Here is a 27,067-nt window from a genome sequence, read left to right on the forward strand (position 1 = left end):
CTAAATAAACCCCAGAATGTCATGTGTTTTGTAGTTCTCTTAACCCTCACTGATAGCTCTATGCTCTTCCTTTTGTATTGACAAATCTGAGTATATCTCTGGCATTGCTCCTGCAGGGCACAAATGTATTTGGTCCAGCTCCTTCGGTCTGCCTAGGCTTTATTTTGAATGAAATCCGGTCTCTATAGTGGATCTATGTAAGCCATATAGTCATGGGCATCATTGACCTATCTAGATAATAGTAATCAAAATATCTACCAGGGAGATCACTTTGAAATTCATTGAGTGAACATTCAAGGCTTGGGTTGGATATCTTGTGGTGCAGTTATTGCCATTTTCATAGTATATTAAGACACATGCTTTATTACTGTGTAACAGTCTTTTGAGGTGGTCCTTATCCTATTTGCCTTGCCTGAAATCAACCCGTTTAGTGTTTGGTAAAAATGTAAATAGAAATGAAGTAAAAAATGAGAAAACAAAGTAGCACAAATGAAGTCTGACAAATTGCTGACCTCTAGCCTACACTTCTTTAATATTGTTTCTAATTTTGGAAGGAACAGGAACCTTTTCCCCCCACAGGGCTGAAGCCATATCTGTGTGGTCTCTGTTGGCATTTCAGTCATCGCAACTACAGCAAAAGCACTGTAAAATGTTCACCATACCAGATTGGTCTTCTGAAAATGAAGATGTTTTTGCAGTGCTGGCACAGAGAGCTCAGCTGTCTATCAGCGACAGCTTTGTATATATAACCCCAGATAGCCAATCATTGCTTAAGAATGGATGGCTTTTGTGTCATTTTCCGTTGCCTTACTCTTGTTTGTGGCTTTATTCCCTTTCTGTAATTGACCCGCCCACAGGAGCATTTTGGTTTGGCTGTTGGTAGATTTGTCATTTCACCCTGGTACAAGCGCAGCATTGTATCCAAGAAAACAGACCCACGTTTAAACAACACCAGTTTGCTCCACTTCAGTGGCACTCAGTAGTCACTAGAAAAACTGCAGCAGAAATGTGTAAGCTACATCAGTCTTGACAGACATTAAAGACATTGAAGACTACTATAATCAAGTATGAGCAATGCCAACCGCTCTTGCTTGTATGTAAAGGTAAGCAAGATTGATTGGCATTGACAGTGCTTGTTTGACACAATGTGGTATCTTAACAGTTACTTGTGACCTCAGAACAGCATACATCTCACCAATGGAACCACAAAGGAGTCATTTCTATACACCCTTGTTGCCTCCAGGCTATTTTGTCCTCCTACATAGAAATACTTAACCCGTCTGTGCTTGTATGAAAGTTAGCAATGGCCCACACAATTGAGTAAATTCTCCCCTATCCAAAAATACTTCTAAAATTAATTCTCACATTTGCCTTCTTGTTTAGCTCTTGTCTATTTCACAAATGTGCGAGAAATAAGAACAATGATAGAGTAATTTAACAAGATAACTGTGTGCAATTACTTCCTTTTTCAGGCCATAGAAGGCACAACTGATGATCAAAGTGGAGAAGAACTTGCTTGTGTGGAGGAAGAATTGACACAACTGGAAGAAGAGCGAATTTTGAGAATAAATAACCTTGAGGAACTGGAACAAAAGATAAAAGATTTAAATAACCAGATGGAAGAATCTTCAAGAGAGGTACAGTACTCCAAAAATAAATGTGCATTCATTTGGATTTCTATACAAAACCTTAGTTTTTCTAAGAAATAATGATCATGATTGTGTACTAATACATGGGGCAATCATTTAAAAATCAAATTGATGTGTGCATAGAGCAGGAACTCAAGTACATCTTGAATTGAAGTTTTAAAGCTTCTCCATTGGAAACAAGCAACAATACATTGCATCCTAATGGGCTTGTAATAAGGTGGGTGGAATAGCCGTCATGTCTGTGGCACAGTACCCATCTGTCAAACTCTAAATCAGGCACTAAATGTGCTTTAAGCCATTATGGATATTGACACTGTTTGTTATATTGCAGCAGTGTTCATGTTTCTTCACCCCACAGCCTTGTATGTTGAATGGTTGTCCACGAGGTAAGCTAATTGTTTTTTTGTGGGAGCATGGTCAAGTGAAAGGCCAATGAGAGACCCCTTTTTATTGGATGGGCATCTGATCTCAAACAGTGTTGCGAGTGAAAAAATGATAGATCAAATAAATAACTTCAGTGAATGTACTGGGACATTCTATCACGTTAGAAAATAAGGGGTTTCATCCTTTTTGGTGTGTGGCTTTGTAGATCACAGTAAGTCAAAAGCTAGTCAACTTTGTGGTCGATGGAACATGCCTGAGCTACCTACGCCATGGAATACCAATTTAAGAGAGTCACAAGGTCTGCAAAGCAAGAGACATCCTGTTCACATGGCAATGTCTTCTTCGTTGTATATTGTCTCTTCGCCTTATTGTATTCTATTATATTGTAATTGCATTTATATAGCGCTTACTACCCCTGACGAGGCGTCAAATCTCTTTTTCGGCGAGTATCAGGCTACTTCGGGACCCATAGAGGATTAGTGTTGAATTAGTATAGTGAAACATGCAAGTACATTTTAAGTGGTGGATAGGTTAGTCAGTTATTTGGATTTGGAATGATAGCAGAAGGATAGAGGAGGAAAAAGGTTTGTATTTATATAGCGCTTGTTACCCCTGATGGGGTGTTGACGCACGCTATTCAGGAAGACCATAAAGGATTAGTGGTGAATTAATATGGTGAAATATGAAGTAATTTCAGTGGTGGATATTAGTCAGTTATTTGGAGTGAGAAGGATAGCGGAGGGATAAAGGGGGAGGAAAGGTTTGCATTCATAAAGCACTTGTTACCCATTTTATTTTCATTTTACAATATCTATTAACCCCTTCGACGCTCATGACGAGCTGGGCTCGTCATGAGGTAGCCTCCTCGCACGCTCATGACGAGCCCAGCTCGTCATGAATAAAGGGCTTTACAGATTCTCAGCGCAGGAGCAGAATATCGACCGCACGCATGCGGTTAAAGTGTTATTGCAATGCCCCTCTCCAGCTAGTTTGCATCCCCGTTATAATTGTTATGGTAATCTAACTATATAGCATACATTTCAGAGACTCCTGGATAACATCTTCATTTCTGCTACTTCATCACCTTGGTACACAAGAAGAAGACACTTTTACTGGTAATAGATATGGGAATCACTCTCATAATTAGTAACGTAAAAAATATATTGCCTCCGCCTCCTGGCACATAGATGGTGACTGGACTGTGTGGATTATGCCAGGAGGTTTAAGAGTGGAATCAGTTGAGGGATTGGAAACCTGGGAACCCAGTTTCCTTTTTTTGCTTTAAAGTCAATGAGAACCTTCCTAGGCCACTGTATGCGGGATGTAATGTTTCTAACTCATTGATTATTATCTCTCGGCTAAAGCTTTTCCTCATTAGATTGTGGCCGTCTTCATTATCCGGCAACTTCATCTTGGCTTCCCATCTAAAAAATTATTCTCTAAAGCACAAAAAACGATAAAAACACAATTGGCATATATGAGCACAAGGGGTGTGTTTTTTCACAAGCACATTTATTCAATACAAAGATGTTATAAATTCAATAAAGCTTTCAAAACAATATTATTATTTATTCTTCTTTTGTCTTTTGTCCACAACTCACATGATCCTTACAACTACTTTCACAAGGACATTACTCAGATGCCCAACTTATTTATTATAAGTTTTAAGAGAAGAAGTGCAAAATTTTAAAAATGTTGCTATGCATCCAACGCATGAGTTGTTGCTTTTACCACTAATAGAAGGATGCTTAAAAAATTTTGAAAACAATTCTGAACACAAACCATGCATGTGCCTGACTTGCAAAGTAGATTGGGTAAGTACCTTGCTGTTCCTGTGAACATTTTATAGCATGACACACCTTCCAGTTTGAGTTAATTTAAGATCTGGACTTCATGCACACATAGAAATCTTGAACAGACCACTTGGCATAGTTCCAAGATATGCAAGCAAGCTGTCTGAAATTGTAGTGTAGTTCCTATATTCCCAATAGGCTCTGCGCATTGGAATAATATCTTCAATAGTATAGACGTAGGACAGAGGTTAACTAGGTCTTCTACTGACTATATCAGACTTAAGTTTTGTGTGCCAGCTAGCTCAGAGTTCACTAGAAACTTTCTCGAATAGGCAAGGAGGAGTTTAACCTCCCTGGATAGACAAGAAGGGATTTAGTTTCTGACAACAATAGAACATGACAACTTTGCTCTCCCTGATTTAAGAGTATATCTCTAGAGTCGTGTGAAAACAAAAGACAGCTATTTTACTCAGTCAATACGTGCATACTTAGTTTCACCAGATTGTAGAGAAAAGAAGAGACGGGCGTTTTCAATAAAAGGTGTTATTTATTGATCAGTCTCTTTTCTCATACAAGAGAAATGAATCGCTACAATTGCAATACTTAGAGTTAAGTAAAATGCATATAGTAAAAGCAGGATTATGAAATAATACTGTAAAAGCATGGATATGGTTTCTTAGCCATATGATACTTTAAAATGGATAAAATAGATACATACATATATACATTGACTAATCGTACTCAACTGGTGCTTCTAATTACGCCTACCCCGGTGTACCTGACCTAAGCCTAATACGTGGGAAGGAGCAAGTAAGTAGCAGTTTAAATTAAGTTTATTTTGCCAAGAATCTGACTTAAGAATTCTCTGTAAGGGTTTAGTCAGTTCAGTACCTGGGATTTAGAAGTTTGGAGGGCTGGTATCTCTTTCTCAGGACTCGGTATCCCAGTCACCCGCGAAGGTGGGCTGGAAACGCTGGAGGCTGGATTTCTCGGCAAGAGAAAAGACAGCGTCTTCCTCAGCGCGTCAAAAGGGGAGGGGCAGCGTCCGTGGGCTCTCGCATCAGCTGGGCTCTCCGGCAAGTAGTCGCTGCTCCAGGTTCATCACCACCGTGTCTTTGCTTATGGCAACGTTGGTATATTTATACCTGAGAGGTGCTGGGTTTGACGTAAGGATGGACATAAGACGTCAATAAAGATGTCACTAAGAACTGATCGTTCTTGCAGTGCTTTACAGGAGTTCTCGGACTAAATCAAAACATAGCAGGCGGGGATTTCCCAGGTTGCTCGAGGCTTGGATTTGTTTAAGAACTCGGTGTGCTTTCTAGGGGGCTGGAGGAATAGTGCTTGCTTAATGTGACAGCATGCGCTATGACTAATTTATGAAACAGGTTTCTGTGCCGTTGTAGGGATATTAGTGATTTATAACCGGACAAGGGTCAGAAATAGGAGTATCGATACAGGTCCCTAGATAAACATACTACTTGGCGCCCAACGTTTGGTAAGGCGATAAATCTAACGCAAGACATTAGAGTAACTCAGTCGTGCTTTTTCACACAGACCCTTTCTCCCGTAAATACTCCAAAGACGTCTGGAGTGGGTCAAAGGTTAAAATCCGCCAAACTTAGTAGGAGGAGACTCCTATGTATGGTTTTTGGTTTATTCAACATTGAAGGATACAGTGTTCCAAAATATTGTGCACCTAATCTTTGTTTCCTTGAAACTTGATCTGCAACAAAAATCTTCCTGTCAGTAAAATGTCAGACAACGAAGAAGAAAGGGAGGCAGCTAGACTAGCAGCTCAACTCCTAGCGGATGACACAAGTCTCTTACAGACAGACCCAGATGCAATACTCATCCCGGTCAACATAAGAAAAACTATAACTTTAAAACTTATAGAAAATGGACTGACATCGAGAGGTGGTACAGTCATAGCCATGTAGTGTAGTTTACTGAAGAAAGTTCTCTTTTCTCGATGTGTGAAGACTTGTGTGGCTTCAGGACCAAGTTGATATTCTGACTTGCTGTGTCCATTATAACATATTTTCCCTCAATGAAATGTCCCAAGCATAGTACCATGATGAGCCAAAGTATGAGGACAAATACACCTTGTGCCACCCAAAATTCAATCCATGGAGAAATCAGATAGGTTTCTTGTAGTTGATGAAAGAGTTATTTTGCTTTGTCTTTAAAAGTCTTTGATGTTGTCGGCTGTTCCTCAGGTTCGCTTGGATCCTCAGAAAAGTCATCGAAGTTGATGAAGTAGCCTGATGCAGTTCTGTCAATTGTTTCAATTGCTTCTGGATTTCTTTTTGCTTTTGGAATTCTCTTTGTTTCATTAGCATAGTCTGTGGCTACGTCATTGTAGACTGGTGTTTCTTGATGCATTATTGCGATTTGGGTTTCAAGAGGTTTAAGTTCCATGGCTTTGTTGCATAGTCCTTGTTGATTTACTGCAGGTTTATCAAATGTGATTAGTCTCTCAGTTTGAACCTCTGAGTTTGTAGCAAACTTTGGTGTTCTGCTACTTCTTAGGAGTCCACTTGGCCTACTACTTATTATTGGCCACATGATTGTAGTTTAACCAGGTCGATGGATACAACTCGGTGCTCCTTTTTACCAGCAAGGGGCGGTAGTACAACTGATCTTGTTCCGTTGATAGCTAAGACAGGTACTGCTTTTCTGTAAGAAGGCCCAAATTCCTTCTTCACCGAGATTTTCTCTCTGACCAGATCCCCAATCTTTGGAATCCAGACAGGCCTTGCTGGGACAGGTGGTTTCTCTTCAGTGGTTGTTGGCTGTTGTTTCAACTTTATGTTGCTCAGGTCTTTTCTTTTTTCGTTTAAGTCCTGTAAAATAGCCAAACGATCTTTGATATCAAAGCATTTTTCTTTCACCACTGAAGTTTGACTATCGAGGTCCTGGATTAGCATTCTAGTTCCGAACAATAGTTCGTACGGACTGAGACCTTTTAGAGAATTTCTTGGCAGATTATTAAGACTACGTTGGACACTTATTAAATGTTTGACCCACCCAGCCCCCGAACCTAATACCTTTGCCGTTATAGATTGCTCTATGCCTTGGTTTTTTCTTTACACCATCCCGTTTCCCTCAGGAAGGAAGTGATAAGAGTCCCGCAATGCAATGCCCATGCTGGTCATGGCCTCCTTATAAACTCGAGAGCTAAAAGCAGGACCCTGGTCAGAATGTAGCATGCCCATTGCGTATATGCCACTATAGACTCGCAAATCTTTATATAACAGTTCAGACGTCAGCCGAAAGCTGGGGTCTACATTTTAAGTAAAGATAGTCTCTATATGTTAATATGACGCATTATTCATACTGGGTATTTTATGTCGATAGCCTAATCCTATCTTACGCGAAATGCCATGGCAATACACCGTCTCGTTCGCCACTGCGATCTCTGTTGCAGTCTGGCCAGTTTTTCGCAAAACTGTGATGTTGCAGGCTCATTCCTGGCCACCAGTATATTGATTGTGATTCTTCAAGAGAATCCTCAAGCTTAAGGTGTCTAAGACCTTCACCCATATGTGCGTCTGCTATTAACAAGACTCTCCTGTTCGTGTTTGGAATTACTCTATCCCCCACTCCAGGGATTTGAGCAAAAGGAACGGAGTTTGCATCGATTATGTATGTATAATTGAGTGGATAGTTGATGGGTAGTGCTGAGCAGTCGCCTTTTGATGACGTTTTCACCGCCAGCATTGTTTCCCCGTCAATGTATTTTTCCGAACGCTTTTTTGTAGCTACGGAAGCCGATTTAATTGCTTCCGCTGTGGCTGTCTCAGCCAATGAATTACCTGAAACGTGAACGCCATCACGTTCATGACTCAGTGAATGTATCACGTGAGTCTTTGGTAGTTCTTTCTGCGAGAGAACTACTTGTTCCCAAAGCGATTTTTGCTTTATTGTGGCACCTGTGTCATCTTTGTAACCGTTTTGAACCCATTTCTGCAAGTCGTTATTGAATGATTTGACGCAGTAATATGAATCGCTCACTATTAGTGTCGGGAATTCGTGATTCGCATTATCTAGCGCCATTTTCAATGCTATTATTTCAGTTTGTTGTTCTGAATTATTTTCCACTGAGTGTGTTTTCGCTAACAGAGGTCTCAATTTACCTCCGCGCCACACCTTTTTTACAATCTCGCAAGTGGTGTTATAGGCATGTTTTCCCCAAACTGAGGGTTGTGCATGTCCGTCTGTATATATTACACAGGCGTACTGTCGTATGGGCAGAATGTCGATTGGCAGAGGATATTCTCTTTCATATTCTAGATTTTTTAATTTTTTCATTTCCGGGTCAAAATAGTATTTCACTTTGTCTGTAGCAAGAGAGGTTTCCCATTGTATCCATTTTGGATTTAGTGCCACAGTAGGTAAATTACATGGGCTTGTTAATGCCTCAAAGGCTGATTCTGCTGTTCTAACAGTAATCCGTCTGCCATCAGCTTGGTCTCTTTCTTTTGCTACAGCTTGTTGAACCGCATGAACAATGTTTTCTTTAATGCTGAATGTTTTTTCAGCTTCTGTGTACAAATGTGATTTGTATGCTATTGGTACCGTTTCTCCCTCATTAGAGGTTAGGTATGTGAATCCGCATCTTCCTGGGATGACTCGAATCACAAGGTTGCGTGTGTTATCGCGTGTTTGCAGTTTTGTTTTAGCTAACATGTCTGTTTGTAATGATCTCAAAATTTCTGCGTGTTTTTGAGTCCAATTGATTGTTTTAAAATCTGGTCTTATTAGGTCATAGAGAGGTTTAACCCTCTCTGCATAATTTAATGTAAGTTCTTCCGAAATTCAGGAAACCTAGAATTGATTGTAAGTTTTTCAGCGTTCTTGGTGCTTGGATTACAGCACATTTCTCTAGGAAATTGTCTGCCAGGCTTTTGCCTTCACTTGATAATTCATATCCTAAAAACAGGACAGTTAGATGGGCAATTCTTGACTTTTTGAAGTTGAATTTGTAACCCTCTGCTGCGAACCCAAGTATTATGGTGTTCACTCTTTTCAAGTGAGTATCCAAGTCATCATCTGTTAGATAGATGTCTTCGGCATAAGATAATGCCTCATCATCATACATTTGTAGTAACTCTGTTACTCTCGCTGAGAATAATCCTGGGCTGTTCTTGAACCCCTGTGGCAAACGACAGAAATTTTTCTGCGAGCCATTTATTGAGAACGCGGTCAAATATCTGCTTTCAGGTGCTATATTTTGACAAAAGAATCCATTAGAGATGTCTAATATTGTTTTGTATTTTTTGCGCACTATGCTATTCATTAGTGCTGCACTGTGTGAGTTTTGTACTGCAAAAGTTTTGCAACATGGGTTTAGGTGTCTGTAGTCCAAAACTAGACGATATGAATCGTCTGGCTTGGAGACAGGAAACAAAGGATTGTTCATTTGTGAGGTGCAAGTTTCAATCACCCCCTGGTATTCAAGTTGATCTAAGATCTCCCTGACCTGTTTTTTAGCTTCTTGCTTAATTGGGTACTGCCTCTGTGCAGTTGGTTGAGATTTTAACTGGATTTTCTGAGGAAAAGAGTCCTCATCCCAACCCACATGGTTTTTATATAATGCAGGAGCCTGGGCTACTGCCCACTTTCTTGCAAGTGTATATTTTTTATGAATTGGAATGTGATTTGAGAAGGCAGGCATAATCATTTCTTCGCCATGAGGGCACTCCCTGACAAACTCCGGTGGCCAGTCTTTTTCAGCTAAAAGGATGTCATAGCCTTTGGAGAGATTATCCCAAAATAGACCCCTTATTTTCCTAGTCTTATCTCCCTCTATACGTAATGTTATTTCGTATATTTTATGAGGTTTGCTAACTCTGGTATCTGCAGTTTCCACCTGAATGTATTCATTCGTGTCCACTGTCTCCAGATGATTCATCAGGATCTTGCGAGCTATGCTCACTTCTGCTGCGCTGTCTAGCATTGTCTGAGCCCAGTCTCCGTTTTTCAGTTGTGTCCTCAGTATCCTCGGCATGTTTGATTACTTTAATACTGGCTACCTTCTTCTTTGGAAATTGTAACTTTTTACTTTGATGAGCAGGTTCCTTGTCTTTGGACTTGACGTGCTCTTCCCTGTGTTCTGACCGTCTTCTTCTTTCCGATTTCTGCGAGGAAGTCTGAAAAGATCGAGAGGGACGTGTATCAATATCTTGATATCTATCAGGTTTCTTCAAATTATCCCTATTTCTAAGGTTGTATCTTTTCTCAGAGGGCTCCCTCTGGGGAGACTTGTGTCCTTGGTCCGGAGATCTTTCTCTCCGCCGAGGAGACCTTCCTCTGGACTGGAATCTTTTTTCTTTGGGAGTGGATTGTTTATTTCCATCCCAGCTCTTTTTTGGAGTGTTTAGATTATTTTTAATAAATACCTTTTCAGGATTTTCAGTTAGTTGGGGTTTCACTGGTTTCCCACCCAAACTATCTCTTCCTAGTTCTTCATAGGATTTTTCTATGATTCTGGCAAGTTCAAATGGCTGTTCTGCTATATCTGTTTCTTTCAGTTTCTGGAGGAAAGTTATATCCTCAGTTGCAAATTGAACCAAGTCTCTATATGCCTGTGTTAATTCTCTTATTTTAACTAAGAGTTCTTCGCTTGACATTTTATTAATGTCAAGATGTGATGTGTTGGCTAGTACCGGCCATGTTGCTCCTGGTCTACCTAGTGGACCGAGCCTGGTGAAGTGATTATTATGTTTTAGGGCGCCTTTAAACCAGAGCAGGAGCTCTTGGTATTTTAATGGTATTTCCACCTCCTCGAAAGGAGTGTACTCATTCGGGGGTTCCTCTATTTTGTAATAGTGGAAGTCGTGTGTAACAGCGTTTGCTGCTGGAAAGTTTATCCATGAATAGAATACCTCTGTCTGCCGATATTCATGTGCCTCAATTATGAATATGACTGTACCACCTCTCGATGTCAGTCCATTTTCTATAAATTTTAAAGTTATAGTTTTTCTTATGTTGACCGGGATGAGTATTGCATCTGGGTCTGTCTGTAGGAGACTTGTGTCATCCGCTAGGAGTTGAGCTGCTAGTCAAGCTGCCTCCCTTTCTTCTTCGTTGTCTGACATTTTACTGACAGGAAGATTTTTGTTGCAGATCAAGTTTCAAGGAAACAAAGATTAGGTGCACAATATTTTGGAACACTGTATCCTTCAACGTTGAATAAACCAAAAACCATACATAGGAGTCTCCTCCTACTAAGTTTGGCGGATTTTAACCTTTGACCCACTCCAGACGTCTTTGGAGTATTTACGGGAGAAAGGGTCTGTGTGAAAAAGCACGACTGAGTTACTCTAATGTCTTGCGTTAGATTTATCGCCTTACCAAACGTTGGGCGCCATGTAGTGTAGTTCCTATATTCCCAATAGGCTATGCGCATTGGAATAATATCTTCAATAGTATAGACGTAGGACAGAGGTTAACTAGGTCTTCTACTGACTATATTAGACTTAAGTTTTGTGTGCCAGCTAGCTCAGAGTTCACTAGAAACTTTCTCGAATAGGCAAGGAGGAGTTTAACCTCCCTGGATAGACAAGAAGGGATTTAGTTTCTGACAACCATAGAACATGACAACTTTGCTCTCCCTGATTTAAGAGTATATCTCTAGAGTCGTGTGAAAACAAAAGACAGCTATTTTACTCAGTCAATACGTGCATACTTAGTTTCACCAGATTGTAGAGAAAAGAAGAGACGGGCGTTTTCAATAAAAGGTGTTATTTATTGATCAGTCTCTTTTCTCATACAAGAGAAATGAATCGCTACAATTGCAATACTTAGAGTTAAGTAAAATGCATATAGTAAAAGCAGGATTATGAAATAATACTGTAAAAGCATGGATATGGTTTCTTAGCCATATGATACTTTAAAATGGATAAAATAGATACATACATATATACATTGACTAATCGTACTCAACTGGTGCTTCTAATTACGCCTACCCCGGTGTACCTGACCTAAGCCTAATACGTGGGAAGGAGCAAGTAAGTAGCAGTTAAGTTAAGTTTGTTTTGCCAAGAATCTGACTCAAGAATTCTCTGTAAGGGTTTAGTCAGTTTAGTACCTGGGATTTAGAAGGCTGGAGGGCTGGTATTTCTTTCTCAGGACTCGGTATCCCAGTCACCCGCGAAGGTGGGCTGGAAACGTGGAGGCTGGATTTCTCGGCAAGAGAAAAGACAGCGTCTTCCTCAGCGCGTCAAAAGGGGAGTGGCAGCGTCCGTGGGCTCTCGCATCAGCTGGGCTCTCCGGCAAGTAGTCTCTGCTCCAGGTTCATCACCACCGTGTCTTTGCTTAGGGTAACGTTGGTATATTTATACCTGAGAGGTGCTGGGTTTCACGTAAGGATGGATATAAGACGTCAATAAAGATGTCACTAAGAACTGATCGTTCTTGCAGTGCTTTACAGGAGTTCTCGGACTAAATCAAAACATAGCAGGCGGGGATTTCCCAGGTTGCTCGAGGCTTGGATTTGTTTAAGAACTCGGTGTGCTTTCTAGGGGGCTGGAGGAATAGTGCTTGCTTAATGTGACAGCATGCGCTATGACTAATTTATGAAAAGGGTTTCTGTGCCGTTGTAGGGATATTAGTGATTTATAACCGGACAAGGGTCAGAAATAGGAGTATCGATACAGGTCCCTAGATAAACATACTACAAAATGAATTGTCTCTACCTTGCAAGATCTGTATATCTTCACGATCTCTAGTTAAGATTTGTATTTCCTGGTTGCTAGTGTGGCACATAATTTGTGGTATTGTGTATATCTGAAAACTGACAGTTAGCTAGTATTTTTTTCTTTGATCTTCATCTGGATATAAATGAATCATGTACACCAATACAGGATCACAAGACACCAAATAAGGAATGAACCTCTGCTTGGTTGTGCACGATTTCCCTCCCCCCGCAACCCCAAAGCTCAGGGCCTCATTACATTTGTAGATAAAGGGGCAGGTGGGCACCATCCCTAAGCCTTCTAGAGGCTCCGGGGGCCCCTTCCCCTGATCTACAATACATTTAAACATTGGATGTGTGTACCAGTGTCCACCCCGGACACCCACAGCAATTTCTGGCTATGGGGGTGTGGAGGGAGCCAAAGGAAATCCCACCCCCTTACCGGCTGCCCAGCCTGCACCCTTCGTGGTGTGGCAGGAGCCAGCTCCATCTGTTTGCTCCCGCCCAGCAGGGACTGCCCTGGGAGATGGAGTTCCCCTGCTCTCTTCCTCAAACAATACATATCAGCTCTGGGGAATGGGCCCCCGGGACATTTAAATGGTCCCCCACAAAAGAAAAAAATCAACAATGGTAGATAGGTCGGTGAGGGAAGTGACATGCCCTCCCACCCCCAAAAAAGGAATTGGTCCCCAGTGATTGAGTCCCCGGGGCCATGATATGGCGAAGGCGCGGGGGCACGTGTCCCTTTCCCCAGTAAAACCAAAAAAAATAAAAGTGAATCTGAAATGAGCGGAGTAGCTGGGCCCCATAATGCCCTCCAAGGCTTTAAAATATATATTTATGGGATCCACCAAGTATGTTTTTATTTTATAGAGGACTGCAGGGAGTGAAGCTGATGCATCAGCAACATTAAAACAACACAATAAGTCTCCTGGGCCATTGAATCGACGACCCCACTAGAGACTACCATCTTTTTAAAAAACAGTTCAAGCTGTAGCTGTATGTTCTTTAGCTTTAGTGTGAGAAACTCTTGCGGTGGTTCAATGGCTGCATTTTGTAGCCTGACATGTAAATGCTTCTTTTTTAAAGGCTTTATTAGAAATATTTTGTGAACATCACTTTTATTAAACATTGTTACGTGTGAATTCATAAAATATACGTTTGTTTTTGGTTCTTGGTGACTATTTGACAAAGACAAGAGGTCTGCTCTATATATGTTGAAGTATTGACCCCTTGATAAAGCCACTTTTATATTTTAGTGTTCTGACCCTTTGACAAAGTAATTATGTCTGCCTTATTTTAAATTACACCCTTTATATTGTTACATTACATAGTGGCGCACCAGCGGCAGTTAGAATGCTTCAGGGGGCAAATCTGGCAGGGTGGTCAGTGCATTGGTATCCAAGGTGCAGAGTGGGAACAACAATTTTCTATGGTTCATTTTAAGATCTGACAGCTCCCCAAATATATCCAAGTAGTGCAATAGGAGGGGGAGGGACCTCCAGGGGCCGAGAGATAGATAAAGGTGTCATTCTCATAGAGGGACACCAGATAGATAACTGCCCCCACTTTGATTCACCAGTCAGGTATTGCCTGTCGAATCTGGATGGCTAGGGGCTCCAGTGCTATAGCAAAGAGAAGGGGGGATAATAGGCATCCCAAACGTTTCTCCCAGCCCACTACCCACCGGTTTGAGCTTTGTCGGCCAACCTAAATGCTAGCCATTGGATCGGTATATAGGAGGTGCACCCAGGCTTGGAAGTGTACACCAAACACAATCTCCTCTAACACCCTAATAAGGTAGTACCAGTCAACCATGTTAAAAGCTTTGGCAATGTCAATGGAGACAACTACTAGTTCCTCATCTCTGCCTTCCACCTCATGAAGAATATACATCAGCTGCTGTAAGTTCATAGTGGTACTACGCCCAGGTATAATTAATTAACTGGGAAATCACTGGCTGTATTCTAAGGGCCAGTGCTTTGCAAAGCACCTTCGTGTCTGTATTAATCATTGTAATGGAGCAATAAGCAGATGGGTCTGATGCGCTGGATCCAGGTTTTAAAACCATAAGAGAAGCAGTCATCCTGTATGGACGGAGGTAGCCCTTCAGTGTTCCTGGCCTCCTGGTACACCTCCAGCAATCATTGCATGAGTATGGGGGTTAAGGCCTGATGACATTTGGCATGGAAGCCATCACTACCTGGCTCCTATAGGCAGACAGACAAGCACAGTCCAGATTCACTCCAGAGTAAGAGCTGCGTCCAATTCTTGGGCAGCAGCAGCTCCTAGTCGTGGGATAGGAAGGGCAGCTAAGAAACCAGCAATTCACACCAGGTCGGGTGGGCGTGAACTACGATACACTTGCTCCAGTTGGTCCTTAAGGATGTCCAAAATACCTCTCTGTGTGTAAACGTCCCGCCCCTCAGAGGACTTAAGATAAAGAATGAGAAGGTGGGCCACCGCATGGCACAGTACCCTGGCTAGAAGCTGCCCAGAACTGTCCCCCTCCATATGGAGCAGCTGACGTTAAGATTTCAGGGTGTATTTCTCCAGCCTACCCCGCACAGTTCCTACCTGTCACTGGGCCAGCACTTCCCACCACGTCCCTCCACATCATCTGGAGGGAGTTGCTGAATGCGCCCCAGTTCCTCCTCCATCTGAATGAGCTCAGCCTGTAACATGCGCTGCACCACACAGGAGAGGCCTATGCAGCGACCCTGTATCACAGCTTTCAATTACCTCCCACTCTATTGCCTGGCTATGTGTAGAGGACCAAATGAGCTATAGCAATTCTGTTATGGCAGAGTGTACAGTGACCAAGCACCTCTCCCCAGTCAATCACACAGCATACAGGGGCATGATCAGAAAGATAGTTGGAAAGGTGCATCACCGCTAGGACTCTAGAACCCAGGAGAGCAGGCCGTAAGATGCTGTCAAGTGTGGTGATGGTACCGTGTGTTGGGTAGTACCATGTATATTCCATAGAGTGGGAGTGGGAAGCCCTCCAAATATCACAAAGCCACAGTTGAGCTGTAACCTCCAGTAGTGCAGAAGTCATTTTAGGTTTAGTAGGAGGTGGATGATTTTAGGTTTCGTAGCACTATTCATTATGCAATAAAATCCCCAGCCCACAGCACTTGGGAATCCATAGCAGGGGAAATAACATCCTGCAGAGGCAGATAAAAGGACTCATCATCAATATTGGCCCCATATGTGTTGCCAGTGGTGACCTCCACCCCATCTAAATTGCCCCGGAGTAATAGATAACATCCCTCTATATTCACCTCTATGTGGGACAGGGCAAAGGGCAATTAGGACACCCTGTAAGAAAGACAAATAACTGGCAGAGTACACCTGGCCCCTCCATTTCCTGGTTAGCTTTGCAGCCTCCACATCTGTAAAGTGGTTCTCTTGCAGTCACACAACGTCAACACTGTGCCTCTTAATACCTTGGCTGCTTGACTTTTTCCCCTGCTGTGCTGGATCATAATGAAAATGGGTGTGTTCATGACGAGCTCAGCTCGTCATGAGCACACGAGAGGTGTACCTCATGACGAGCTGAGCTCGTCATGAGCACAGAAGGGGTTAAGGAGTGATAATACCTTATAGCGCTTTTTATATGACCCCAATCCTCGTACATTCCATGAGAGGAGTTTACAAGTTCCAGCTGTGCTCATTATGACTTAATGCACGTAGGCAGAACAACACACCCATCCCCATATCAAATTAGCAATGAACCCACAAAAAATAACACATTTTACTACAAACCCCCTCCCCCAACCCCGACCAAGTAGGATTAAAACACCACAACTTCATACATGCTCAAAGAAATCAAAGTGTTAGGATGTACTCCATCGCTGCCCAACTCCCCACAAAGAAAACCCTCAACATGAAGGAGAAGCACCCGTCCCCACCACATACAACCGGCACTAGACCGTAGACAAATATACTAGAAGAAGCAAACATCTCCAATGTAACACTGGTTTTGCAGCCAACCAGTCACTACCAGTGAGATCACGTGCCACCTGAGAGAGGCAGATCCCTTGCATGCAAGCAATCATCTCCCGCTGTGAAGCAGTTAGGGCCATCTCCCGCATCTAACCGTGGCCTCCGGTAAAAGAATCCCCTGAACATTAACTATCCCTCAAACAGACAAAGGTCAGTCAATCACCTTCCCACCCCTCCCCCTAATGCATAGCAGGTCAGCCCACAGGGCAGGCCCCTGTAGTCAGGAGCACTGTAAGCAATCCATCAAGGTGGGACAGTGTCAGCAAGAATGTCGTTATTGTGTGAGGGAACATATGAGACCTCGCTTATCTATGATGGGCCACTCCGTCTCGTCTCCGGCACCTGCAAAGGCTCCAATACCGCGGTGTCCATGGTGCAATTGTCCCGTATCACATTGCAACCAGTGCCCCCTACAGCAGGCTGAAAAGCCTCTGGTTTGGGTTGACAGTGCCCACATCACTCACCAGAAGTGTGAAAAGACTCAATTGTAATTAGAGGGCGCACAGGTGGGTTATCTGACCTATCCATCCAGGGCCCGATGTCCTCAGGGATCTCAAAAAAGTGTGACCTCCCTGCCAGTATGACATGAAGTTTAGCTTGGTAGAGAAGCATATATTTGAGGCCTGTTGCATGCAGCCTTTTCTTGACCTCTAAGAACAATTTGCAGTGCTCATGCAATTTGTGTGTGTAATCAGGGTAAACTGCAATGTTTCTAGACTTGAACTGTGGAACGCGTGCCTCTCTGACAGCTCTCAAGATTACTTCCCTGTCTCTGTAATTTAGTATACGAGCAAATAGGGGTTCCTGGTGGGGGCACTTGTGCCAATGCCCTTTGTGCCCTACCTATACCAAAAAATCATAAAATCCGCCAGGTAGTAGTGTGTTTTTCACCCAGTGCTCCAGGAAGCCCCCTGCAGTATGGCCCTCTGCCATTTCCAGAAATCCCAACAGGAGTAGATTATTCCTCTATGAACAACCCTTGGCGTCTTCAACTTGACCTGCGAAGGTTTAGGTGACCGTCGTCGGCCATGCCACTTGCTGTTTAGGTCGTCACACCTCTGTCTGGAGGGAAGCAATTTTGGATTCCGCATTTTCCACCTTGTTCACCACCTTGTGTAAATCTGCCTGGAGCAGATTCACTGTGATGGCTAACCCTGCCATTGGACCTTCTAGTGCCACTCTTCAGCGGCATGTGCAGTTTCGTCTTGACATTACAGGGAGCGTTCCGGCATGCCGCCGTTCCTGTCTAGTGATTCTCTGAGTGGCCTGGCGAGGGGTGATGTATTGAGTAGTGGTGCTGTCCCGCCCCATGATGCAACTGAGACAATCAAAAGAGTAAGCACTGAAATCTCATGTTTAGTCCAGCATGTAGATGCCTCCTTAAGTCAGCACATGTATGCAGCAACCTTTACAGGGAAGAGGGAGCTTTGTAGGTGCCCTGAAGCTCAGAGGTGATCAATCACCCCCCCCCCCCCAGAGAGCTTACCCCTGTACAATAGGCATAGAGGGACAGAAAGTTGGGCTACAGAAGAGCAATAACAGCAGTTTCCAGGGGGGTACATCCACAGAGGGGGTCATAAGGGCAGCTCAGGGCTATAGCCAAGTCCAGATGGTGGGCAAGTCTTTAAGGGGAGCCAGGAGGCAGTAATCACTCCGCACTCCACAGTCCCCCTCCCCCAATAAAAGTTAAAAGAACCAGAGTAGTAAGTGGGGTGCAGGGGGAGGATTTAGGTCCCCCACTCGATGGAGTTCACCATGCAGGATCGGGCCCACAAACCTCTATGGCACCTGCACCTGTCACCCTGGAAAGGTAGGCTTTCCTAGTCAGGGTATCCAACACAGTCCCATCCAGTCAAGTCTTTCTTTATACGGTTAGATGCATGAACCATAAAAGTGCAAGTAATAACAATAAAAATAAGTTCATTTGCAATCCTAAAATACATATATTCAAATAATTACTGATAAAAAACTTGAAGGTCAGTTCTACACTTTCTGCAATTTGAAGACACACAGTAAAAATGTCACCAGAGCCCTAAAGATGTACAAAGAGAGTAACAACTGAATATAAAATATGGCTACTTTCCAGTGCCTAAAATGCACATCTTTCAGAATAGGAAGCAATAAATGACGTCTAGCGGAAACATAATACTTACAATAAACACACTAAGTGCAATGTGTTTAAGCAAAATGGTTATCAGAGGCATAAAGGTAAAATCACTTGATATGAAGTCAGTGACTGAAAGGCAACCATACAGTGCAAAGGGTAGAATCTCAGACATGTTAACAATTGCTTATGGAAACTGTTTGCGACACAAACCAAATATGAGTCAGCCAATGGGTTGGTAGTGTGCATAGAGTAATTGCTGACGGAGGCCTTCCTGACTTCCTTGTGCATTCTCAATGAACGGCCTCAATCAAAGAATCTCTCTTTAAGGGCATGCTTGAAAGAGATAGGCACACTTGGGATTATCAAAAAGGTCAGGGATACCAAGGGAGCAAAGTAATTCAATGATATACATGAGCCAGGGAATTGTATGTACCAAGCCCAAATAGTAGAATGTCTTCTACTACTCTGCGCTTAAAGTTGTTTGAGGGCTTGGACCAGACTGCCAACCACACTTGGGCAGGGTGGAGTCTGATGTGGTTTATGTAATACAGATCCAATTCGGCATGGAACAAATAGGTGGAGTTACATTGAGAGACCGACAACGAATGTCTCAAAAATCTATTCTCCACTTTCAGTATCATATCATATTCCTGCAGTGACCCCAGCCTGGCACCATATGTGGTGATCAAGAGACATCTGGTTCTATAAACCATAACAAGCTCTCTTATGGGGTTGTAGCCTAATTTAAGTGCAAATTTCAAAAGTGCCTCTATACTGCACCCAAACATAGCTGCCCTATTTCGGCCTAGTGTAGACCAACCACCTGAATTGTGAAAAAGAACAGCCAAATAGGAGAAGGTAGAAACAGGGCAAATCGTGGAACAGCTAACAAAAAATGAATTGCTCTTTAATTTCTTTGGCACGAACACCATTGTGTTTGTCTGAGACTGGCTTATTCTAAGATTAAGATTTGTCATGAAGTTTGAGAACCTATCCAACAGCTTCTGGAGACTGAGCGTGGTCTGGGCCATAATGACGACATTGTCTGCATATAGGAGTGGAGCAATGGGGTGAGGACCAACATATGGCACATCCACAGGGTAGTTTACGAGATATTTTTCCAAGTCATTAATGTATTATAGAAGCAGAAAGGGGGGAGGGCAGAACAAAACCCTATCAGACTCCTCAAACAATCTGGAAGAGTTTATTTGTCTCCCCATTAGTGCTGTACCTGACACTCACAGAAACATTACTATACAATTGCCTTAAAGAGTGGAAGATGTTGGCTTCCACCCCCACATCAAGATGTCCCACAGTTCTATTCACATGATCAAAATCCAAGCTAAGGTTCAAAAAAGTGTCATATACAAAACTACTCTGTGCAGCTGAGTATTTGTTGGTAACAAGGTAAAAATGTAAGCCCTGTCCTAATGTCCCCACACCTGGTCTAAAAACATATTGAAGATTCAAAATGACATTATTGGCCTTGGCCCAAGATTCCAAACGATGTAATAATCCTTCCCATTAGTTTGGCTGTGAAATCCATTAACAAAATAGGGCAGCAGCACTTCTTTGTAAACCTTTTTTAAAAATCGACACTATCGTGGCGTGAGGCCATGACCTAGGGGGGCCCATGACAGCAACAGCATGCAAGACATTAGTGAGAATAGGTGCCCATAGATGAATGTTATCCCTGAAATGGTCATTTGGGACCGCATTGGGACCCGGGTCCTTACCCATGGGACTATTATAATAGCACTATTAACATCTTTGTGTGTAATCAACAATCCAATAGTGAGAGGCCCCACTACGCTTGTAACCTCATAGAAGAAGTGCCACCAGTCAAGAGTAAAGTCAAATACGGCACCCTGCACCACCACTAACAGCAGGCTACCACTAGGTCTTCACAAGGGGTTCCCCTAGGCCTCAAAGAGAAGGGACACTATTGCTCACTTTGCTGGAGCCCCCTCTGGTACCGTCCATAGAGCCCCCTCCGAATGCACTTGTCCCTCAGCCAACCCCAGGACAGATCCAGCGTCAGGCACTCACCAGCGCAAAGGTGACATCTGCTAGTGGCGAGCGCAGCATGCTCCCAGCTGCCATTCCAAAGGTAGGCTGCATCAGCAACACTAAGCCCCAGCTGGGCTGAATCGGTTCCCAGGGATTCCTCTCCTGATCCGTTGAGTCAAAGACTCTCCATCCCCCGCCAACAGAGGGGGGTAATCCGCTCCCACGGTTCACCTACCAGCACGGAGGACCGCGATGTGTCCCTATTTGGAAATAGCCAAGTTTTCAACTCTCTTCTGAACTGTACACACTTCTGAATGCTTTAAACCTTTTCTAGCAGTATGTTGCAGTGCAGGCATTCTTGTACTGAGGAGGTGGTGCCTGCTATGGAGTTCTTATAGTAATGTGACATTGTGATCTGTGGTGCTAGCCTTGAGCGCAGTGTCCTATTTTGTTTGCATTACTCGATTTTAACTTCCAGGTATAGTGGTCAATTTCCTTGTGAGGCTCTGTGGATGATGTAGAGTACCTTACACACTGCTCTTAAGCTACAGAGCCAGTGGTTTGATTGCAGGACTTCAGCCATGTGGTCTAATAGGAGGAGGTGAAGAAGGAACCTTGTGGCCGCATTTTGGATGAGTTGTATATAACTATAAATTGCCTTCGACATTTCCTGTACATGAAGTAAAAGTTTTGTACCCTCACACCTTTTCCTGCTAAACGTTAAACCTCACACTACAGTTGCATTTTGGACAATGTTCTGTAAATGCTCAAAGCTCCCAAGTTGTCCAGGTCCACTCATAAGGAAATCTTGCTCTGTCCAGGTTTTTTGCTTTGCATTTCAAAATTACAACAAGTCCTAAAATGCAAAGCAAAAATTTGGACTACATAACTACTCGCACTCATGAACCTGAGCAACTTAAAGAGCTCCTAAAGCTTCCAGTGCTCAGTCCCACAACAGTGACATGGTTGAAGATCGTGATGTATTATTTTTTCTTCACACTGTACAGGGCAGTGACTTTCCCAGTCAATGTCGGTCTCATAAATTGTAAAATGTATCACACAACGGTTATGTGATTTGCTGAATCAAATTATAAAACTGTAAATTGTTTAAAATGTGATGCGGGTGTCTTAAAATATTACAGAAAGGACTGGGCCATGGAAATGATCAGACTTTTTAAATTGTCCTAGATGAATATAGAGTGTGCCCTTCTGGAAGGGGAACAAGAATCTGAAGCAGCTCAACTACAGCAAGAAAAGGATGTGTTGCATCAGCTTAATAAGAAGATCGCAGAGCTGGACAGAATTGCAATTTGTGAAAAGGCAAAGGTACAAAATGAAAATATAGCTTCATATTTGCTTACATGTTCTATATTTCTAAGGTATATTTAACAACATGTTAATGGACAAACATTCTCTATTAGTTTCTCTTTGTCACACACAAACTCTCTCTCTCTGTTTTGAACTATGTATTTATGTTGCTGTTGACAAAATACTTTAATGACATTTTTATTTGGAATGTATATGCCATGTTTTGATGTAATGAAATCCTATTTTGGCAATAAGGATCAGATTCTATCAAACTGACTCATAAACCCTTTAGCAACATCCCTCTGCGCATCTCCTCAACTGTGTCCAAGACATCGTCTTTGGGAGTCTTCCTTTAAAGGTGGATCCCCATACCACCGACAATGTATGACCCTATTTGTAAATGCAACGTGTTCAATTATCTCCTCAAAAAGCCAGACTGAAAAAACAGAGTCCCACTTGCATAATTTGAGAACACGTTTGGGAATAAAAGCAGGCCACAAGGGTGAATGTGGAAGACTCCTCAGCGGTTGTATGTTCTTACAACGAACTCCGTTGTAACGCATGCCTTTACCACGCATACCTTACAGCGGAATGCTATTTTCACGCATATTCTTCTCCACGTATTTTTCCGTGGTGACGTCATACGTAGTAAATAAAAAACGGCCGTTTCCTTCCTCTAATACGCCGATTGCCTGCACAACTCGACTAAAGGTTAGTGTTTTTTTGGCGGGGGGAAGCCCCCCCAACCCCACTTTTTTTAATTGTACCCTTTACCACACATGCCTTAACTACGTACCTCGTAGTAAACGTAGGCTTTCGTTGTAACCACGCATGCGTTGTAATGCATGCGTGGTTAAGGTTTTCGTTGAGACGGCCGCGTTGTTGTGGCCGTTTCCCCTCCTCAGCATCTCGCCTGGCTTATCCTTGGCCAGTGTTTGTACTGAAAGTGTAACATTCTAGGACCAGGAAAGTAGTCCCTGCTTTGTGTATGCTCAATGTTCTCCTTCAATATAATGACAATATACTTGGATTTAAAAGAATTGAATTACCACACTCTCCAAAACGATATGTGAATATTTGTTGTTTTTCTATGTATCTCCTTAGAAACCCCGGACCAGACAATTAATTAATCTTATGAAAGATAGTTTAGATAATTTGATCTACTCCCAAAGTACAACAGGGCCACTCAGTAAATATTGTCATTGCGCTTAATTCGCACAATTTATTCAAGATATATTTGTGTTTCTTCAGTGTTATCCTAAAATGAACTCATAATTATTCGACTCCTTCAACAGGAGTTCAACAATGTTTTTGTGCGCAATTCTGAATTCAAACATTCTGCCATCAAACTTCGATATTTACCCACTCCGTCTGGTGTCTACTAGATGTCTACTAGAAAACAATCAAAAATAAAGATGAGAAAGGTATCAAGAACAAAAAAAATAACGCAAAATATAAATCATGTATAACCTTAAATTAACATAAACTGTTATAATAATGGATAGTTGAAAGGGAGGTACCAAAACATTCAATGAATACAAAACAGGACAAATAAGAATTTTAAATCAACGCACAACTGCCATGAGCTTCTCACCTTTGTCTTCTCTTCAAGATAGCGTTCCCATTTCTTTTAATAAATTTTCTAAGCACTTAAAATGTACTTTGTTTACATAGATGAGAAAATAACATTATTGTTTTAAATTGTGTGTGTTTTTTAATATGGCTATTATTTTTATAACGTAACAACCCACCATCACACTCAATAGGAGTTGCATCATATTTTGCATGAGGGCTCGTCATTTTGCATGAAACGTTTAGGCATATTACCCATTTCGATTGTTGCCTTCTTATTTAAGTGATGGATGCTAAAATGATTTATTTTGTATCAGTCAGTTGCACTGAGAGCGTTTAGGATGTTTACCGGACAATTCTAATTTCAACTGGATCCTTAGAAATAATATAAGGTCCAATCTATTAAAACAGCTTGGAGTCACAGGGTTGCAACAGCAACATTGTTTTTTAACATGTACTAAACAACTTTTGTGAGCGAGAAAGCTTGTCTGACTTGTAAATTTGGTTGTATTAATCGTCACGAATCGCAAGTAGGATGGTATTGAAATGGCTACCCCCTGTTATTGTAATTCACAATAGAATTATAAAAAACTTGCAACAACAAACAAAATATGTCTCTTTTGAGCAGGCTGTCAAAAGTAAAACTATCAGAAGGCACATAGCTCAAGGCAATTTGTGAACTTCATTAATATATGTTATCAAGTAGCAGTTGTAAGGTTCTTAGGCACATAGGGGGAAAGCAACTATAGCAACCCTTTTTTTTAGTAAAAAATCTATTTCGGGACATTTGTAGAGCAGTAAGTTTGAAGTACATACACATATTTATACGGTATAACACTGATGATTCTTAACACATCAAAATGCCCAGAGTGGAAATGCATTGCTGAGAAATGTGATCAAGAGTTATTCATCCTCTGCACTACTTCCCTTAAAAGAAGCTTACTTGATGCTTTATTCATGGTATGTAAACATACACTGAGATACTGGATACTCAACTGCAACGTGTGACTTTACACTAGGTTTATAATGGGACAAGGCACCTAAGTGTATCATTAGTATTCCATCTTAATGTCTATTAGAGATTATCCTGTTACATACCAGCCTAGCAAAGAGTAATAAATGTGTACTATCTTAAGGTCAAACTGCTGAATAAAGGGGCCAGGAAAGCACAGCAATCTGAAGGTGGCGCTGTGGCATCGGGATGGTCTTGTAACATATATACACCACCCATGGCCACCCAGTAATTCATTTAAACACATTAAAGTTGAATTCGAATCTTATCAGCAACATGCAGAATAATATGCAGCTTGTAAATGTATGAGAGGTATCTATTTGTAAAACATCTGTTACAGTTAGGAAGCTTGTTTCCCCAACCCTGATGTGCTGCTGCCCTCATGACCAATAACTGGACTCCTAATATGTAATGGCCAATGCAGTAGTGAGGATGCCTCCAGACACAGAGCAAAACCAAAGGGGATGACGGACGGGGAGTTTGAGCAACACAAACACTCACTCCCAGTCAACTGATCTGGGTTTAATCCATCATCATTCTTTAGCTCACTCCGCCACCCCAGTTCAGACATGGCCATATGCAAATCAGTCTGACCCTGTGCCTCATGGGAACAGTCCAGCCCGAACTGCCAAGCCATGTCTTCCCTGGACTGGAAAAAAGCATCCTGGGACCGGTTTCGGCTTCATAACCCTCATCAGCCAGGCTATCTTGAATCCAGTGGCAAAGTGAGCAAGGGAACCACGTCTGGGCATACCCTGCCAACTTAGGGCTAACAAAGCAAAACCAAAGGGGATGACAGACAGAGCATTTGAGCAATGCAAACACTCACCCCCAGTCAACTGATCTGGGTTTAATCCATCATCTTTCTTTAGCTCACTCCGCCACCCCAGTTCAGACTTGGCCATATGCAAAGCAGTCTGACCCTGTGCCTCATGGAACAGTCCAGCCCGAACTGCCAAACCATGTCTTCCCTGGACCGGAAATAAGCATCCTGGGACCAGTTTTGGGTTCATAACCCTCATCAGCCAGGCTATCTTGAATCCAATGCAAAGTGAGCAAAGGACCCACGTCTGGGCATGCCCTGCCAACTTAGGGCGAACAAAGCAAAACCAAAGGGGATGACAGATGGAGCGTTTTAGCAATGCAAACACTCACCCCCAGTTAACTGAACTGGGTTTAATCCGTCAACTTTCTTTAGCTCACTCCGCCACCCCAGTTCAGACATGGCCATATGCAAATCAGTCTGACTCTGTGCCTCATGGGAACAGTCTAGCCCGAACTGCCAAGCCATGTCTTCCCTGTACCGGAAACAAGCTTCCTGGGACCGGTTTCTGCTTCATAACCCTCATCAGCCAGGCTATCTTGAATTCAGTGGCAAAGTGAGCAAGGGAACGACGTCTGGGCGTACCCTGCCAACTTAGGGCGAACAAAGCAAAACCAAAGGGGATGACGGACGGAGCGCTTGAGCAATGCAAACACTCACACCCAGTCAACTGATCTCGGTTTAATTCATCATCATTCTTTAGCTCACTCTGCCACTATGTATGATCTGTTGTGGCACACCTAAATATTGCCGGCACATGAGAGCAGTCATAGCATTCAGTTCCTAATAGCTCAGGGACATATGAGCACCACAGCCCTGAACACTTGTCACTCAGGACCCCTCTGCAGCTCTGCCTCATAAAACGTACCTAGTACACAATGGCACACTGTTACATTGGAGACACTTTAGTGTAATGACATCCCTAAAACTCGAGAGAACAATGGCACCTGAGATCAGAAAGCTTAGCTCTGACCATGAGAGCAAAGTGGGATCCTACAATACGAGAGAGCAGCCGTCGCACAGAGCAGCTTAAAGCCCCCCTTGCAAAAATGAGAGCTAAAAACAGAATCGCCCGACAGACAACATTTGAAAAAAATGGGGCTGTTAAAATAAATCAACACACGCTCAAGCCTTATATGCTATGCCGTAATCACAAGGTGCATATGTTTAGATGTGCTTTTCAAAGCGGAAGAGCTAGCTGCATTAAAAAAGGAGTATTATACAAAGTTTTGGAAATTGTTTACTTTTTATGTTTGCGTCTATCAATTTGAAATGATAAATAAGGTTAGCCAACAGATGATGCCACATGATTACAGGAAAATGTAGTAAGTGGTGTGTGGGGATGTTAATGGATCATTTCAAAACAAACGACACAGAAGACAGTACACAGTATGTTATTCTTGCAGTCTTATACACAAGGCGGAGGCATGGGTGGTTCCAAGACTATTATCACCACAGGCTACACAATTTTGGTCCACGTTAATGTACCACATAGGCCTCCGTCAAGGTGTCAACACGTTAATGTGATGAGCCTAGTCTTGGCTCTTTATGAGAAACCATGAGATAAATCAATAGCGGTGGAGTCGTGGCGTATGGGAGTAGCCTTGGGTCATATTGACACACTCATGTGTATGGGCTGCACCTCTTCCACGGTGAAAGGCAGTCTAGCCTATTTGAGTACTACTATTATTGGCAGG

The 27,067-nt window shown here is 42.5% G+C and overlaps 1 protein-coding gene across 1 annotated transcript in view; it reads left to right on the forward strand.

The window, feature by feature from the left end:
* The window catches only part of PHLDB2 (pleckstrin homology like domain family B member 2), a 453,671-nt gene that overhangs the window by 144,932 nt on the left and 281,672 nt on the right, over window positions 1-27,067 (forward strand). The window contains exons 4-5 of the mRNA XM_078657711.1: window positions 1,473-1,637; window positions 21,844-21,981. Coding sequence (XP_078513837.1) covers window positions 1,473-1,637; window positions 21,844-21,981 — 303 coding nt within the window. The remainder of the gene's footprint in view (window positions 1-1,472; window positions 1,638-21,843; window positions 21,982-27,067) is intronic.

This window comes from Lissotriton helveticus, chromosome 8, assembly GCF_964261635.1.
Source record: "Lissotriton helveticus chromosome 8, aLisHel1.1, whole genome shotgun sequence".
Taxonomy (NCBI): domain Eukaryota; kingdom Metazoa; phylum Chordata; class Amphibia; order Caudata; family Salamandridae; genus Lissotriton; species Lissotriton helveticus.